Source organism: Eumetopias jubatus, unplaced genomic scaffold, assembly GCF_037043125.1.
Source record: "Eumetopias jubatus isolate StellerSeaLion01/CBP00866 unplaced genomic scaffold, mEumJub1_p1.0 scaffold_6, whole genome shotgun sequence".
NCBI lineage: Eukaryota > Metazoa > Chordata > Mammalia > Carnivora > Otariidae > Eumetopias > Eumetopias jubatus.
In genome coordinates this window covers 87,080,505-87,099,165 of record NW_028274812.1, presented here as the reverse complement: position 1 = coordinate 87,099,165, position 18,661 = coordinate 87,080,505, and the positions used below count along the sequence as shown (strand labels likewise).

At 35.6% G+C, this 18,661-nt stretch overlaps 1 protein-coding gene across 2 annotated transcripts in view; it reads left to right on the top strand.

Moving 5' to 3' along the window:
• ADGRB3 (adhesion G protein-coupled receptor B3) overlaps window positions 1-18,661 on the top strand; it is a 723,536-nt gene that overhangs the window by 287,525 nt on the left and 417,350 nt on the right. For both annotated transcript variants that reach the window (XM_028097735.2, XM_088024325.1), the window contains exons 4-6: window positions 210-374; window positions 12,530-12,694; window positions 13,144-13,308. In XM_028097735.2, the coding sequence (XP_027953536.1) occupies window positions 210-374; window positions 12,530-12,694; window positions 13,144-13,308 (495 nt within the window). The remainder of the gene's footprint in view (window positions 1-209; window positions 375-12,529; window positions 12,695-13,143; window positions 13,309-18,661) is intronic.

The following is an 18,661-nucleotide window of genomic DNA, read 5'->3' as shown; positions in this document are numbered from 1 at the left end:
ATAGAAAAAAAGTACACGTCATTTTGTGTCATTTTAATAAATTTTCAAATTAACCTTTAAAATTTTTTGACAAATAAGAATGTTAACTGAGCTTTTAAAATATCTTCATACTGTCTATTTGATGATTTTTTTTTCTTTATAATTGAGAAAAAAAATCTTTGACTTTACCTCTCTGCTTTTGTTGTTGAAGCTTCTTTGCTTTATTACAGTACATGGAGTTTGGGAGGAGTGGTCACCATGGAGTTTATGTTCATTTACATGTGGTCGAGGCCAAAGAACAAGAACAAGGTCATGCACACCTCCTCAGTATGGAGGAAGGCCATGTGAAGGACCTGAAACACATCATAAGCCTTGTAATATTGCTCTGTGCCCAGGTGAGCATATTCTGCATTTGGTGAACTTTGTATTTGTGTCCTTAATATGTGGTCCCTGGTATACGTAGGAAATATTACGAGTACAACCTTTATTCAGTCACACTGGAAAATGTGTCCTTTGGTTACTATTTCTTGCTTAAAACTGGGTACTTTCCTTGATTCTATCATATGCAATGGTTTATGATATTTCCTTGAGTGAATACCAAAGCTCACCTTTCTTTGGTTTCTATAAATATGTCTATTAATTCTTTGCACTAAGATTTTATCTATACTCAGTTTTCCCTCCTGGAAGAATTATAAGGAGCCCTGAAGATTTAAGATTGACTATTGCCTTGATACTCTAACTAGAGAAACTGTTTTAGAGTCAGTTCTTCTGATGTCATTGTCTCACACTCATTCAGTTAAGGAGTAGGGATTCACCACTGATCATGTATGGAAATGATAGATATTTGTAAGGATTACAGACTTTATAGATTCACTCTTAGATGCGTAAGATGGTTAGCTCATAAATGACATATAACTTCACATGATTATGAAGAATATATAGTCTGTTCGTAGAGTATCTTTGTAATCCTAAATTTTAGTTTCCTTTAAAATGTTTCAATGCTATTTTACCTGAACTTGATAACTTCACACATTATTACAGAGAGAAGTCTTTATAATGCTGTTATTTAGGTTGTTAAAACATTCAAACATAAAACAAATACCTAAGAAATGAAAAAGACTGATCTTATTCAAGGGGCTTGCAACTTATGAGAGGAAAATACACACATAGAAATGATAGAATCGCCCAGGAACTAGCCAAGGCACATTCTAGAGGTAGGGATAGACATGAGTGGGAAATGGCAAAGGCTAGAATGGCAAAGACCAATATAAATAACCATTGATCTACTCCTTGGGAGACGTTTTCACTGGCCCATTCTGCATGCAAGCAACATAGCTGAGATCCTGGCAATGTGCTCCAAACATGTTATCCAGCTCACATTCAGTCCCATTTGTACTCTCAATTCCCCAAGGTAATATCTTATGTCATGAAGCAATGATTCAGTTTCTCTGGAAATTTTAAGTATCTAAAACATCTTGAGACTGTGAAAATCCCCCAAAATGTAGATAAGCAAAGTCATCTCATGAGCTTGTTTCCTTTTTTTTTTTAAGATTTTATTTATCTATTTGAGAGAGAGAGAATGAGAGATAGAGAGCACGAGAGGGAGGAGGGTCAGAGGGAGAAGCAGACTCCCTGCCGAGCAGGGAGCCCGATGTGGGACTCGATCCCGGGACTCCAGGATCATGACCTGAGCCGAAGGCAGTCGCTTAACCAACTGAGCCACCCAGGCGCCTGAGCTTGTTTCCTTTTACTTTGGAGAAAGACTACTAGGTTCCTATATCAGGAATATACTTTTAAAGATGTAGTAGTTATATTTACTCCTAGAATTTTATAAATTCTATGAATTATGAATAACTTGTATAATTCAATATTCATGTAATTTGAATATTAGGGAGGCAAAATTATGATTCCTTATTTGCAAATCACTCCCAGAAAATCTATTTATGAAGTCAATTATGTTCTGTTATTTCTATCTCTCTATAAACATACAGACAAGCACCTAGACACACACACATAAATATATTAATGTCCTGTCTTTTTTACAAAGATTTGGGCAAGCTTATACAAATTTTCGAGTTTTTTTAACTGCTGAGCTGTGACATTTACAGAGAGTCAAATATAGTTCATTCTTATTTGTCTGTGGAATGTGAAAAAATAGATAATGTGGGGAAAGGAAAAAAATAATAGCTAACTATAGAATCTCTTTTAATATGTTAGTTTTTATTACTTGTTTTACCTCAGATAATCCCCATTGGTATAAAGATAAGAATGGCACTGATCAGTTAAAATGTTATCAACCATGTTTCTCGTAGTCTACTTTCCATGAACTTTCTAGGAGTAAAATGCTTGGGAATCAAGAGATAGGGATGCGAAGTTGTTAGAATTCAGATAAGAAAACTCCTTTTTCTAAGTTGATATAATTGTTGTTTTATCACTGAAGTAGTAACCACATGTGTTTTCAAGCTAGTTGTGTTTTACAGTATTACACTGTCATTGGAATCATTCTAAGACCGTTAAACTTAGGTCTTTGTTTTGTGTAGGTCTTTCTTTAATTTTGGAAATTTATGCTTATATTATTTGTAAAACTGGCCTAGCTCATATTCTGTCTTGGGTGAGCATTATGGATATATATTGGGTACTTAATTATATGTTGCTTCTGACTATTATTTCCATTCTTGAATTTAGTTGTATCACAAAAGATATAAAACTCTTACCATGTTGTATCCCAATTTCCTTACTATTTCAAAGGGAATTCTAATGGCTACGATTTAAAAAAATAAAGAAAGATTTTATACTTTACCAAACATTTTGACGTTATGCTTTTGAAATATGTAAGATTTTTATTCGGTGCAAACATTTGGAATTCTCCTTAAAACTAACCATCTTATAGCTAAACTCAGGTGCCTTCACTATATATAAAAGCATCATCATGTGTCGACAAGATGTAAGATACTACTGAGAAGAATATATAGTCCCTGATCTCAAGAAATTTATAATCTCTTCAGAGGATTTAGACATAAGCATGTAAAAAGTTGAATGAAGTTCTGATAAACACATATAGACACTCCATTTCAGTGAGTGGGGATAATTTGAGAACTCAGTGATTTCAGCCTACATTTCTTGTAGCCATCCAACCTGCGATCTTGGCGACATCATCTTAAGGTATAAAAATGTGATAGGCAGTCTATCAGTAATGAAAAAAAACGGGCCAAGACCTATACACTTGGTTCCCCTTGGCTAGGCTGATTGTCAAGTGGAGACCAAAGGAGAACAGAAGAAACAATTGACAACGAACTTGGTCTCAACTCACCAACTTTGCAAGCTCTGACCATGAGCCTTGTGGTAATGGGTGGTGATATTTTAGTGTGGGATCACATTGGAACAGCAGAACGGCATCCAGCATCGTACTTTTAAGAAATACATATAACCACCGTAATGAAGTGGATGCTACGTAGGACTGATATGTATTGTTCACATCAAATAATGAAATGTTTTATTTATGCAAATTTTGAAATCAACTTAAGAGTAGATGACATCCTACTTTCATCATGTACTTTCCTTAGTCATGTCCAACTTTCTCCCACTTCTTTTGAAGTGAGGGAAAGCTATCTGCCTGGGATCCATATAAGGAGAGAGGAAAGAAAGGAAAGGGTAGATAAGGTATTTCCTAGTATGAGTTACAAGTTCCTAATGTGTATCATGTCTAAGAACCGATACCAGTGTTGATGGAGGGAGGTGGGCGAGAGATATAGAGCAATACGAGGGATCCACTATGACTCATTCACTAATTATAAACATAATGTTACCCCATCTTCCTCCCTTTCTCATCTATACCAATAATTAAATGTGATATTACGGAAGGGTGTGTGTAGGTATGTGTATGTCCAATGGTCCTTGTGGTCTGTTTTTCTTATCTCACAAAACTTAGAATTTCTGGCAGTCCATGTTTTCTCTTTTCTCTGAATTTTCACTGCAATCCCTAATCAAACATCAAATTCACATAGTATTAATTAGTATATATGAGGAAATTCTCTTTCATTGCTTGTTTATCTCTCTGTGCAACTTTGTATTAACAGTATCCAATACATTATTATTGAATGGATTTTCCTAATGGACATATCCAAATTTTTAGTTCTCATCTCCCCAAAAAATTACAGGACATTTTCTGGGTATATTTAATGATGCATTTATGTGGTGTAGTGAAACTTGGACTTCCACAAGAGAACACTTATTTAAATTTAGGTATCACTTTTTAATATGTGTGTTCCTCCTCTGAGTCTTAATCTCTTCATCTGTAAAATGGGGACAATAGCATACCCACTTCACAGGACTGTGAGAGGACCTTGTGAGATGCTGTAAGGGAGATAACTTGATAAACAGCAAATGGTGTATAAGTATCAGTATTATAATTATGTCAGCACCCTATAGCCAAAGTCCATCAAGATGACACTTGTCCTTGAGCAAGTTGGATTCATTACTCTTGGCATTGAGGGAAAATTAACATAGGAAACTGTGGGGCATCTCGGTTAGAGGGTGTTAGAAAGACTTATTAAGGGTTTGGACTTGTTTTGGGTGATTTCAAGGAGGGTTTTAGGAAGTGGAGCTTTGCTCTGGATTTAAGAATATCTAGATGGGGGAAGAAAATCTATGACTGGGTATTTTAATGAATTATCCAGGAGGAGGGAAAACTTGCTATAATTGGTAAACAAGTGTCAGTCATTCATATTAGCTGAGAGAAGAGAAAGTTTGGAACTTTGTGGGTTGTGCTGTGACCGTTTTTCACTTTATCTCACTTTATCACAGTCTCAGAGTGACCTTGTCTGTTGTTAATGTTCTCTGTGATGGTCTTAGATCCAACAGGAGATGGCATAGCCTCGCTGTGAGCACCAAGCAAGCAGCTAATAGCACCGAGTCTAGCTATATCAGACCAGTTCCTGGATGTCACTTTGATGGTGACTTCTCATCTAGGGTGATTTAATCACTTTACCTATTTTTGTTTTCAATTTTTATTAATATTCAAATGGAGAAAGAAAAGTGTTAGACATGAAGGAATATTTACATTTTCTAGGTAGGTCCTCTCTTAAAATTATATAGATGTATATCCCCAAAATAAAATTTATACAGCCTTTTCCAAAATTAAGTTCTTTAGAGAAAGTAAATCTTAAATTCTTAATTCAAAGCCTCAAGGTTTATAGTAATTTTCTTTGTAGTATGTTACTTTAGAGTAATATATATATATATATATATATATATTTTTTTTTTTTTCCCCCTGCTAGTTGAAAGATGGAAGGAACCAATGATTCAAGTTTGGGCCTCTTTGTTTCAGTTTTGACAGTTCTTATTCTGATACAATTTGTGTAGTAAAGTACAAATAATATAGAGCATAGGGATAAGTAGTAATTGAGTGACAGATTGAAGACTAAAAGAAATGAAAGAATTATTGACAAATTAGTTTTCATTTATAGGCTGCAATAAATATAAATGAATTTAATTTAATGATTCAGTGGCAAACACAGTGGTCTGGAAATCAGAAGACACAAATTAATGTTCAGTCCCAATCTTTAATTATCAATATTTACTTAAACAACCTATTCATCTTCTCTGTGCCTCAATTTTCTCATTTGTAAAATGGAGCCAGCATCCATTACCCTGCTATCTCAGAGAATTGTTACGTGAATAAAATTAGGTGAAAGAATCTTGAAAAGTAAAAAACAACAAAGTGGAGGATACTTATCATGATTTTTATAATATTACTTTAAAAGTAAAGGATTTGGCTGGGACACCTGGGTGGGTCAGCTGGTTAAGCATCTTCCTTCGGCTCAGGTCATGATCCCAGGGTCCTGGGATCAAGTCCCGCATCGGGCTCCATTCTCATCAAGGAATCTGCTTCTCCCTCTGCCTGCTGCTCCCCCTGCTTGTGCTCTCTCTCTCTCTCTCTGACAAATAAATAAATAAAAATCTTTAAAAAATAATAAAAGTAAAGGATTTAGAAGAAATAGGTAAAATAAATTCAGGCTATTAGGATAGTTTTTGAGCTCTGTTTCTTACAGACAGCCTTAATCATAGACTCAAAGAAATTTGTAGAGGAGGACTTTAAATTTCCCTTCTACGCTTCGAAGACTCCCAGCTAGTTTAAGAATCAAAAACTCAAAGTTTTATTACGTGTGTACAGAGGCCCAATAATGAAATTGAGACCTAAAGAAATGACCAAGGCAGACAGTTTTTGTACTTTTTAGACAGAGACAATAAATCTGTGAGGAAATGACAGAACAAAGAAAACTTAATTTGGGGAACTTCAATTAATAAGGCATTCTGAACAGAATTTGGGCCAGAGTAGTAAATTAGAAAAAAGTAACAAGAGTTATTTATATAGACTTCTAGGCTCTACAGTTCCTATCTCTGGTGATAAGGATGTCCCTTTGCCTCTTAGTACAGAGAGGGTACCTTTCATCTGGGAGATGGGCTTCTTGCTTTCTGGGGACAAGGGGCAGGGGCATAGTATTCTTTTGGCATTGGCTGTTTCTTAAGTAACTTCTATTTAAAATAATCGACATGTCAAAGTGGCACATTTGGGGGTGGCCTGACCTTGGCTCCTGCAAATTACTTCTGCACAGTTTGTACTAGGGAGAAGTACATATATAAGGGCTCATGCCAGTCTGTGGGGCCAAGCCATGTCCCACTCGTTAGTCCTGCATTTGAGAAATGCATTCCTGTGAATCCAGAACCTCAATAGAGAGATCCTGCCAGGTTGTATTTTTCAGGTATGTTCATAGTCTCTTACAAACCTGAGAAAAAATAAAAGAATCACCCAAGGATAGGTCATCAGGAACAAAGCTGGACCCAAATATCTCTGTTATCTAGAGCAAGGGGCTTCAGTCTCCTATGGACCTAAAGTTTGATTCCTCAGCAAGTAAGAGAGGGTGATGTGCCCACAGTCTCTCTGCAGGGAACCCTTTCAGTGAGGACAGTGAGCAGGAAGATGTTAAACATTTGCATGACCTTGGTTCAAAAGTCTCTGGTTGTCTCTGCATGAGAATGTTATAATTTGAAACTCAAATGCTACCTCATTAACCTGTTCTTTAATTAATTTGCAATTTGTCTTCTTAACCTTCTGGTCTATCGTATAGCAATTGTATTCACTTTGTGTCATTTCAGATTTTTACCATTGTTCTGGTGATCTTCCAGTGTTTATGAATTTTTAAAAAACTGTATTTTTATTAATCTTGGCTTGCTTTCTTTTATTATTTTTATGCAAATTTTGTCTTAACTTACTTCCCAACTATTTTTTATTCTTCTTAGCCTTACCTTAATAACTTGCTTCTATTTTTAATTCTAATTTTTAAATTATATTTCATTTTTATTTTTCCCCTTTTGTGAGTTATTTTAAAATGGCCAATGGGAACCAGGTTTATGCTCTCCAGCATATGCCCAAAGCAAGAGGTTGGCTTTTGATATTTCAGTGTTATACCGTCAAGAGGTCTTTCCAGTTCCTGAGTAACTCCCAACTCAATAAAAATCTGTGCTTTCCAAATTTGCGATCACTAAATCAGATAGTTTCATACCATAGGACAGAATTCTCCCCAAACTCCTCCCTATAGATAGCTTCATCAATCAGCAATAACCAACCCAAAAGAGTTGCCAAAATGATAGTTTTATTATCCAAAATATTCATGGCTTTATCTTGTGGTGGTTGTTCTCCAACCTAGTCTATATTGTCACCAGTTATTGGTGAAGATGTGAAAATTGACTGAAACACGATATTTTCATTAAAATGTATCACAGAATTTAATTTGGCCTCTGTACATGGCAGACAGGAGAACACAATTGTAACTCTCTATATATGGCAGGGGGAAGTTCATATAACTAAGTAAACCCCAGGAATCTAGCAATTTAGCCTTCACAATTTTAATTATTCTGGGTCCAGAAAATCTAGTAATGTGTCACATTGCTGAAGGGAAACTTTAACTGTCCCCAGGGTGATATTGTGGTATAAGGAAACACATTGCATAATGGTAAGACAGGCTGATCTCTCAGCATTCTCCTGGCTTCAAAACACAACCTTATTATTCTTTATTCTTAGTCACCTTTGTAAGATGGTTCATAAATTAATAGGCATTTGGAGTTTCTAAATTGAAAAATGACACTATAAAAAAAATCCAACTGCAAATGCTTATGATGGAAATGAAGAGAAATTGAAAAAGTCTAATAAGAACCTGTTAAATCTTAGCCTAGCTGCATATTATAGAAGAAATTATGTACTTTAATGCAATATTTACCAAACAGCGCTCCAAAAAGGGGGGAAAAAGGGAAAAGAAAGGAGGGATGATTACATTTCAAATACATTTGGGAGGCACGGTTTCAAACAAAGTTAATTTAATGTAGGACTCCCTGCATTTTGATAATGGCATCATAAATTCAACATGTTCAAAATAGACAGTTTGATTTCAGGGCTATATACTCCTTGACCTGTTTGAATCCTACTCTAACCCAGTTCAGTAAAAGGGTCCACCGTCGACCCTTTTAGTAAGCCAGAGATCTAGAAGTCATCCCTGATTCTCTGATTTTCTATATCCCACTACCAACCTATCAGCACTACATCTAGAAAATATCACAAATTCATCCCCTTCTCTCTATCTCGACGGATATACTGTAATCTAGGCCACTATCCCCTCTGTCTGGGCTACCATATAGTCCCCTAACATCTTACAATACTGATCCTTGTTTCTGTACAATGCATTCTAATCACAACTGCAAAATTAAGTGCTAAAGTAGAAATTCTGTCACATCACGTCCCTACTTTGAAATCCTCTCATAGCTTCTGATCTTACTTGGTCACACAAGCTGCAGGGCCCTGTGCATTTGTCTTCTGCACACTATTGAACCCATCTCCTGCCACTCGCCGCCCCTTCTTGTGATCCTCACAAGCCCCAGCCTTTTCTCTTTTCTGGAATACACAAAACTTTCTTGACCTCGGGACTTGGCTCTTGTGTAGAGATTTTCACAGATCCTCACATTTCTAGCTTCTGTTAGTGACTCAGGAGTCAGCTCTAATGTGTTCATTTCTGAGAGGCATGGCTGAGCATCCCCTGTCACATTGCTCTCTTTCCTCACATTGTCCTTATCACACTTCTGGCTGAAACTCTCTTGTTCATTCATTTATTTACTTGTTTATCATCTGTCTCCAAAACCCCCTCAGAGTACATGTTCCATGAGAACAGAGCTTGGTGGGCCTTTATCACTACAGTTTTCCCAGAGTCTAGTAGAGTCAGTCACATGTAGCTTCTTTGTACATCTTCACCAGTGAGTTCATTAGAAGACTCCAAGAAGAGGTTTGGAGTATTTCCATTTTCCCAAATTATTGGTAAGACTTTTCTGACTGAATGACAAGATGTTAATGATCTTTCAATAGGAACACAGGTTTAGAAAGAAAGCTTTGAAGTATTTTCAAATTTTGGAGTTTGCAATGATTCTGGGGTATATCTCTTACAATGCTGAAAGTCTGTGATATACAGGGGTGGGTGGATGGTAGGGAGAGGGTTGATTTTCTCTGTTGTCTCCATCCTCAACCAAGTGGAAAGCAAACCTGAATGCAAGGGTTGAAGGATTCCCAGTTAAACATCAGGTAAAAACAAACAAAAAAGGAGTCCCTTCATTTCTTGTAGTACTTAGATAAATGGTTTTAAAAAAATATATTAAATAGATCATATGATGAGTGGTTTTTATTTTTAAACATCTCAACATTTATACCTGAAATATAATGCATATGTCATTCTCAGAGATGCTTAAATATCTAAGACAGAACTCTTAATTTCCACTTCTCAAAAATCCTCCACTTTTTCCCAATTCAGTAAAATAATATTAGCATTTCTGAAAGGTCTTGGGGCTGATGTCCCTAAAAATAACACAATTGGTGATTTTTTTTTAATTCTAGGATATTAAACCGAAAAAAATGAAATAAAACAATATCCCACATTTGGCACTAAAAGACATTCTTTCTGTTGTCTAATGCTTTAAATTAAATTGACATATCTCTCTGGTTCTAACTTCTCAATTTTCCATTTTCCCCGTAACTTTGACTTATCACTCTGAAGGAATATTGGGTTTTCCTCTTTTTCCTCAGTTACTTTGCCAAATCGAGTCTTTCATAATGGTGCAGTTAATGTTTAATAAAAGGGACTTCTAGTTCTCAGTGTAAAATAGAACACCAAAAACATCCACTTGATATGTCTTCAGTTTCATTGCTATATCTTTTCTGTAACTAACTTTATAAACTGTATGTATCTAAAATACTTGTTTTGTTGATGTTTATGGTAATGATGAACCTCAAAAGGTCCCTGAAATGTCTAATGTTAACTCAATCTTGAACTTTAATCAAATCATAAAATGTATACATTAGCAGAAAGGACTGAACAACTAATACTACAAATGTATGAATTTAAAATGTTATATTTATTTATTTATTTATTTATTTATTTATTTATTTTACTAATGGTGATGAAAAGTCTTCTTTCAGGAAAAGCCAACGGAGCAAAACACTTCACAAATATTCTCATTTTTCCTAATCTCTTTTCAGCAAGGTCTTTTCTTATTCCTCACCGATAATACAACACCCTGCCAAATTATCTTCTCTCTGATTTCCACATTTGACTTGCTCATTCCTGACTCCACATCTTAGCTGGAAAGACTTATCCTCTCTTCTTTGCCAGTGAGTCTGTAACTGTTACATTCATTTAAAAAATTAAAAAAAAAATCTACAAGTTTACCTCAAACCAGAATTCTCAAGGACATCACATATTCCTTTATTCTAGTCACTTAGCATTGAATCAGGTTGAAATCACCTAATTCATCTTTGTTTATGTGTTGCTTTCTGAATGTTTTCAAAAATTTGAATACCTGTACATTCTTTTGCCAATAGATGGTAAGGTGCAGGCATGAATCTTATTTTTTTAAATTCTTCTAAGAATGTCTAGGATAGATAGTAAGGGTTCATAATGCAAGCTCAATAAGTATTATTCTTGAAAGGCAAAGTTCTGAAATGAAAAATGCACTCATCTTCAAAGCCAAGCTAGAGAAGAAATGGATAATTTATAGCATTCCATTGATTCACTAGCCTTTTCTTGTTTGTCTAGCGAATAAGATTGTAGCAGGTACTTTTAATAAAGTGAAATGCTAAAATTACATGAATGGAATGATTAAATTGGCATTTTGTGATTTTTAATCTCACAAAGGGTTTATTAAGTACAGCCAGTTACCTATTAAACAATCTTCTTTTAAATAGCTACCTACAAGGCCTGAAATTAGGTTGACAGCACTTATACATATTCTGCCAAGCTTTTTCATTTCTTTAGATGGGTGGATAGGTTTTCACAGCAGTATTATCTTATGTTGGAACTTTGGATTTATGGTGAATTCTCTTTTACTGTAATGAAACTCAGAACCATGGAATGATATGGGAAAAAGTAGACAGTCATATATGAGTGCATTTATAACACTTATATTCTAGTTTATGCATTCTAAATTGAGTAAATATTTTTGCCCGGTTCCTTTGCATACTTGCATTTTGTGGCCTATGGGATTATGCCTTTGTGAATGCTGTCTCCTTTGTCTAAATTATCCAAATCTCACCATATTAATCTAACATAATCACCCTAAGTGGTTGTGATCCATCCTCTGAAAGCCTTCATGTGCCATGTTAGAATGTTACTGCTTTTAACCTTTTATTTACTTATTTGTATGCATGATGTAATTCTCCTAAATTACAAGGTTTTTGAGGGTGGGATTCATATTCTTTTAATTTCTGTATTTCTTATAGCATCTATCACATTATTCCTCATTATTCTGCAAGGCTTGTCTGAAACTTCACTTTGTCAAAGAAGCCCAGGCCCTCCAAGCTCTTAGTGTCTTGAAATTATCCTTTGAAGCAATACTATATAATTAATTTATTTAACATGTAATTAGTTGCTTAATTCATTATAGGGGTTCCTTCTTTAAAACGTGAGCTCAATAGTTATTGATCAGTTATTTATTTCGTTCACTGCTCTGTGTACTCCTCACCTAGCCCAAGGTCTTGCATTGTTGAGTAATCAATAAATATTTTGAAGCAATAAGTGTTTCAAAAGAGATACTGGAGGGGCACCTGGGTGGCTCAGCATTAAGCATCTGCCTTCAGCTCATGTCATGATCTCAGGGTCCTGGGATCGAGCCCCCCATGGGGCTCCCTGCTCGGCAGGAATCCTTCTTCTCCCTCTCATACTACCCCTTCTTGTGTTCCTTCTCTCGCTGTGTCTCTCTGTCAAATAAATAAATGAAATATTAAAAAAAAAAAAGAGAGAAAGATACTGGATACATAAAAGGAAATAGAAGTGAGAAAATAAGGTAATAGTAGTTTGGGGGGTAATAAAAACGTTTAATGCCAATATGACTTTCCATTGTCTTCACTTAGAGTCCCTTGGTTGGGACTCATCTCCAGGGTTAGTTTTATGTTGTACTTTCTGTACAGCCTTCTCTATTGGAACATCTCCTTACACTGTCTCTCTTTCTGCTTTGGCAGTTGATGGACAGTGGCAAGAGTGGAGTTCGTGGAGTCAGTGCTCAGTGACATGCTCGAATGGGACCCAGCAGAGAAGCCGGCAATGCACTGCAGCGGCTCATGGGGGCTCTGAATGCAGAGGGCCATGGGCGGAAAGCAGGGAGTGCTATAACCCTGAGTGCACAGGTGAGGCCTGATGACTACATTTAAAGAATGCCTGCCATTTATACAATGTGATAGAACCATGCCAGTCATGGAATAATCAGATAATTACATATTTCTCATAAATGAAGCCAATTGTACCAGAGCTCATTCTACTGTATGTCACACTAATAAAGCAACAAAATTCTGGAGATGCTTAGATCAAATATAGATTAAATTGATAAGGTTTAGCACTGAACTTGTACTTTTTACAAGTAAGTTTCAGTGTCTATTTGAAGATTCTGACAAACTTACATAAACTTAGGTTAATCACAGTGTTCTATATTTGACTAGCAAGTCAAATGTTTGAATAGGGTTTATTCATAGTGGTAGATTAATAAAAATTGAGCAAACAGTAATGGTCTTCAGATTTTGAACTTCTTAAAACAGTTGCAGTAGGGCTACTGCCATTGACCATGACACATTTCTTTCAGCCAACGGTCAGTGGAATCAGTGGGGTCATTGGAGCGGATGTTCCAAGTCCTGTGATGGTGGCTGGGAAAGGCGAATGAGGACGTGTCAGGGCGTAGCAGTAACAGGCCAGCAATGTGAAGGCACCGGCGAAGAAGTTAGAAGATGCAGTGAGCAGCGATGTCCTGGTGAGAACGAACTGACGTGATCTCAATGGAAACATGTTGTTACCTGAAAAAAAAAAAAAGGATTAGAACTCTCATCATGAAGGGCAGTACTTCCTCCATTGGAGGACTGCTAATGATAAGCGGCAATTTACTTTTTCCATAATGTATGGGGTTTCCTTTGTTTATGTGTCATAGACGATTTCTTCCATGGGTTTTTTTTAAGGTATTTGCTGGAAAATCACATTGAAAAATGTGATAATACAAAGGAAGCCACATTGAACAATAACATGGCTAGATAAGATTTAAATTGGCTGGGGGTACTTTTTTTTCACTATGTTCATGAAATATTTGTTTACTGAGAATACAAAAACAGTTACCTTTTATTACTTATGGTGGAAATAGAAAGACATAAGTGTTAGATAGCTAAGTGAGAAAATAAAGAGATGATGTTGAAATTAAGAAACTTTTAAATTCTGCTGTTAGTCTGTCTCCGTGTAGGACTTTGGACATCCCCATTCCCTTGCCCTTGGGCCATTTTCTATTATGAGGAACACATTTTGAAATGAAAACATAAGGTCTTAATTGGTAGTGAAAGAATGGAAATGTTGTTATGGTAAAGGATCTTACATATAAGCATAGAAAAAAAGGAAAGGTCAAAAATTGTCCAGATTATTGATCATATATTTAAAAAAAAAATCATTTACAACAAAGATTCCTTCCAAATTGTGCATACATTCCATAAAATATTATTGACATACTGAAGACTCAATAAATAAATGAAAATTAGGATTTTAGAATGATATCATAGGCAAAGTTGCTATAAGCATGCTAGAAAAATGATAGGATGAAAATTCTAAGTTTCACAGCTGGGTATAAAGTGCTGAACTTAAAGAATCTGAAGACCCTATTAGAGTCCATTTGCTGCTACTAATGGTTGGTGGGCAAGCTAGCTTATCTCTCTGGCTATCTGGTTCCAGTAGGTATGGCGAGAACAGCTGTTTGAGGTTCCTTTTCAGTTCAGAAAGTAGTAGATTTCTGTCTCTACCAAACATGACTACATCAATTTAGAAAACAACAACAACAACAACACTAACAACAAAACAAGGCATTCTAAGAGATAACCCTGAGTCAAAACTTTGTATTTCCCCATAGCCAGAATTCTAAAGACTTCTCACAGTCCAACACTAATATCAATAGAAACTGGACTCTAAGAGTAACAATATGTCAGTAGGATGTTTTTAGACCTTAGAAAAGATTAAAATTAGCTTTGTTAATTCTTAAGGCCACATAATTCAGAACAATAAGAAGGAACCAGCAAGTAGGATTTTGTTGAGGAGACCTATACAAGAGAAGTACTGTGAAATTCCGCCTGTGGTGCAGAAGAAGTAAGAAGCGTTTAAACAAAAACATGTATATGACCAGGAAGAAGTTTCATTAGGACAGTAGTCATGGTTAAATAAGACCCTTCTAATATTTCAAGTTATGTAAACTACTGTGAGCATACCAAGGTTCATAACTGGTCTTTTAAAACTGTCTTTCATCTGCATATATAGAGTTAAAATGGTGTTGCTGCAATCAAATTTACAAAGATTGCCACCTGCTGTTTGGAAAACATTTTACATATCTATTTACTCAAAGGATATTATACCTTATATCCTAGGTTTGTTAGATGGCTTTCATGATTTAAGGCAGTTTGAAAAATTATCACATAAACCTATAATTTTTTATATTTTATACATATGTGATATTATATATTGGTGGTATTTTGTGTGGTATATATATATATATATATATATTTGGTATTAACATTTTCCTTTTACTCTCTTCAATAATATGATTTGAAATCTCCTGAAATCACCAAGTATATAAATAATGTTTTCTAATTAAAATGAATTATTGAATCAGCTAAATAATTCACAAACTAGTGCTTATACAAGGATAAAATGAATTAATATATTACCAAGCTTTTGAAAATATCCTAAACTGGTACCTTTATACAAATCAGCATTATCCATCAAAAATTATATATGACAATTAATTTCAAAAATGCCTCTGCCTCTGGACAGAGTGTTTTCACCAAGATAAAGATTTCCTTTCTATTTATCCTTTATCTTTCCTGTGTGCAAGTATCTCATTCCCACCTTATTTTGTCAAGAGAGCAGGATTTATAAATAACTCAGTTTTACATAGTGGATTTGATTTATATATTGGCATTCCAACCTCTGCACAATTGCTTCTCTGTGGTCAATATGTATTATTTTTGTGTCCAGCATACTGGACTCTGAGAGTAATGACATGTCAGTAAGGTTTTTTACAGTTTAAAAAATATCTAAAATTAGTTTTGTTAATTCTTGAGGCCATGTGAATTCAAAATAAGAAGCAATCCTAACTTCCACCATTATATTGCTCCAAATTTATATATTGACAATATAAGTTGAGAAAACTTTCAAATTTTCTCAACAGTTACTAAGGCATTTTTCTATTTTTGTCACTGACAAAACCTCAACAAATATTTCTTTTAAAACAATGTGTTTTTTTCCTAGTATTATTTTTCATACTGTTTATTCTTAATTTTTCTTCAGATTGCTGGAAACTACTAGTATTTATTTTTATGCTTCACTTAATTTGGATGCAAAACAAATTAATCAAGTTTGCCAAGAGATCCTCTCTTGTCAGGAAGGAGAAGTATAATATACGCACATCTTTGTCTGGATAATTAATGAAAATAATGATTAATCATCTGGATTTAATCAAAAGCTGTTACGATGTCTACTAAAAATAGAAAATGAAAAATATTTTCCCAAAGAGAATAAGATTCTTTTACTGGTAAATAGATAAAGTAAACATATGAAAAAGAATATCATTACCAAAAATATGATATTATTTTTGTCTTCATAAGAAAAGGGAATTAGAGAGATGAAAAAATTATATATGTATATTTTAAAAACCGTTAGTTGAGGAATAGAGTAGCTACAGGGGAGACAATTAAGTTGCCTAATTTTTAAATTGGTCAAATTCACTAAATAATGATTTCATTGATCTCCATCTGATTGTACATCCCCAGACTTTGAGGGTTAAAGTAGTAGAAAGGTAATAGCTTCTCTGATTTTGTATTGCTACAGTGCGAAAACATACTATTTTTAGGCTTTGTGTTTTTTTCCCAATATTTCCCTGGTTAATATCCTTCAGAAGGCAGATGTTACTGATGAATTGGTCTACGTAAACTTGCAGGCTTCCCGGGAACCTCCTTGCTCTGTTCCCAGGGGAGGGGCTGGCTATTCCTGGAGCTCCAATTCTTGGATCTGTTATTCTTTAGTCATTAAGAATAATGGCTAGTTGGGTTGTGCCATTCATGGGTAGACGTTAAACCTCATTTATACTTAAAATGTACTTTTGGAGTTACATTTGCTTTATTTGCAAATGGTGAGTGAAGGCTACACGTTGAGTGTGCTGAGAGAAACTTGGGAAATAAGAGAGCCATATCATAAATGTACACAGTAATAGCAACTTAGACCAGAGACATAGCAATGATTGTGATATTTAACTCATAAGTATTCACACCAAAGGCAGTCAGCAGTAATGTTTGTAATCCCAAACTTGTCTTGAACATTGTACTGCATTCATATTCAAATTTGTGTCCTGTAATATGGTGACTATAAGCCCCCTCCCCATGTAGGAGAAATGCCATTCTGGGAGTGACTATTCCTTATCTCTGTAAGGTTGCCGTCCAATGGGATTATGTTTTCTTTGGAGACCAAGAGAGATTTCATTTGGGTCTGAGTGATATTCTTTTAATTTAGCTTTGGTAGGAAGAATCACAAAGCTTGCTTATTCTTGCGTCTTCTTTGGGCGCCTCTATTCATTGTCCAGACATGTGCTTTCAAATTTTAGCAGACCTAAGAATTACCCAGAGAGTTTGTTAAAACACAGATTCCTAAGCCAAACCCCCAGAGCTTCTGATTCAGTAGGTCCAGTATGGGCCTTCGAATTTGCATATCTAACAAACCCTCAGGTGATGTTGATGATACTGTAGATTACCCTTTGCAAATTACCCTTTGGGTTACACTGGGCTATAGTAAAGATAAGTGAGTAAATAAATAAATAAATACATACATACACACATACATACTAGGTGATAAAATTAACAAAAAAGTGGAAAGCAGTTCTCCACCTCAGCTACACTGGTCAAAATTGTGATCTATCCTGAACAAGGTTGCAGAATTTTATTTTGTTTATTCCACTTTATAAATATTGAGGGATTGTTCCTGTAATCAATTAGTACAGGCAATCCATTTCAAGTCTCCCTAGCCAACTCGTTCTTCATCCCAAATAAGATCTCTTTATAGTTGTCACTTAAAAAAAGAACAGGGCTATTGACTAGTCCTTGTGGACAAAATGGAATGATTTACTCATTTTCAGATTTTCAGTTCTCCAATCCCTATTGTTCCTGTTCCATGGAGAGCAGAAGAAACAGTTTGGTATCAATGGAACACGTTTGCTATAAAGCTGTGCACTGGCAGGACACAGATCTTCTGTAATCCTGCCATCCCATCCCCAACAACTCTCTTCCTCAGCAGGAGGGCATTTTCACTGCCTCTTACCCTTCAAGGTTATTAGCTACTATCTGCTTAACCAGGTATATAATATTTGGGGGGCGGGGGAGAGGGCAGGTGTCAGAGAGCAGGATGAGGTCTTAGCTCATCTTCAGTTCCCAGTTGGAGGAGTGCTGAATTAATCACCATCACTACATTTGTTTTTGATAGAGACAAGTTTAACCAGTTAGTAAGTCAGCCTTCTAAATTGTGTGGACCACTGTATTTTATTTTATTTTATTAAAGATTTTATTTATTTGAGGGAGAGAGAATGAGAAAGAGAGAGAGAGAGAGCACATGAGAGGGGGGAGGGTCAAAGGGGGGAGGGTCAGAGGGAGAAGCAGACTCCCTGCCGAGCAGGGAGCCCGATGTGGGACTCAATCCCGGGACTCCAGGATCATGACCTGAGCCAAAGGCAGTCGCTTAACCAACTGAGCCATCCTGAGCCATCCAGGCGCCCATGGACCACTGTATTTTAAAGTTAAATGTAACCCTTATTAGAAACCCAAATATGTGAGTGTAAAATTAAAGTATACTACTCTATATTGAAATACTCACATACAAATTGGCACCTGCTCCACCTTTTTCATTCCAAACCACAAGGGTAATCACTAATAGTGCTTTTAAAAGGCCCCTACTCCATTAGGATTTTTATTATTTTTCTAGCAAATGTCCTGTGTTTATCCTCTAAGGAATTTTATTATTGCCTGTTCAGTTTCTAAAGGTTAAGGCAGATGTTTTCACTGAAGATTTTTGGACATAGCAAACAATGTTGCACCCAA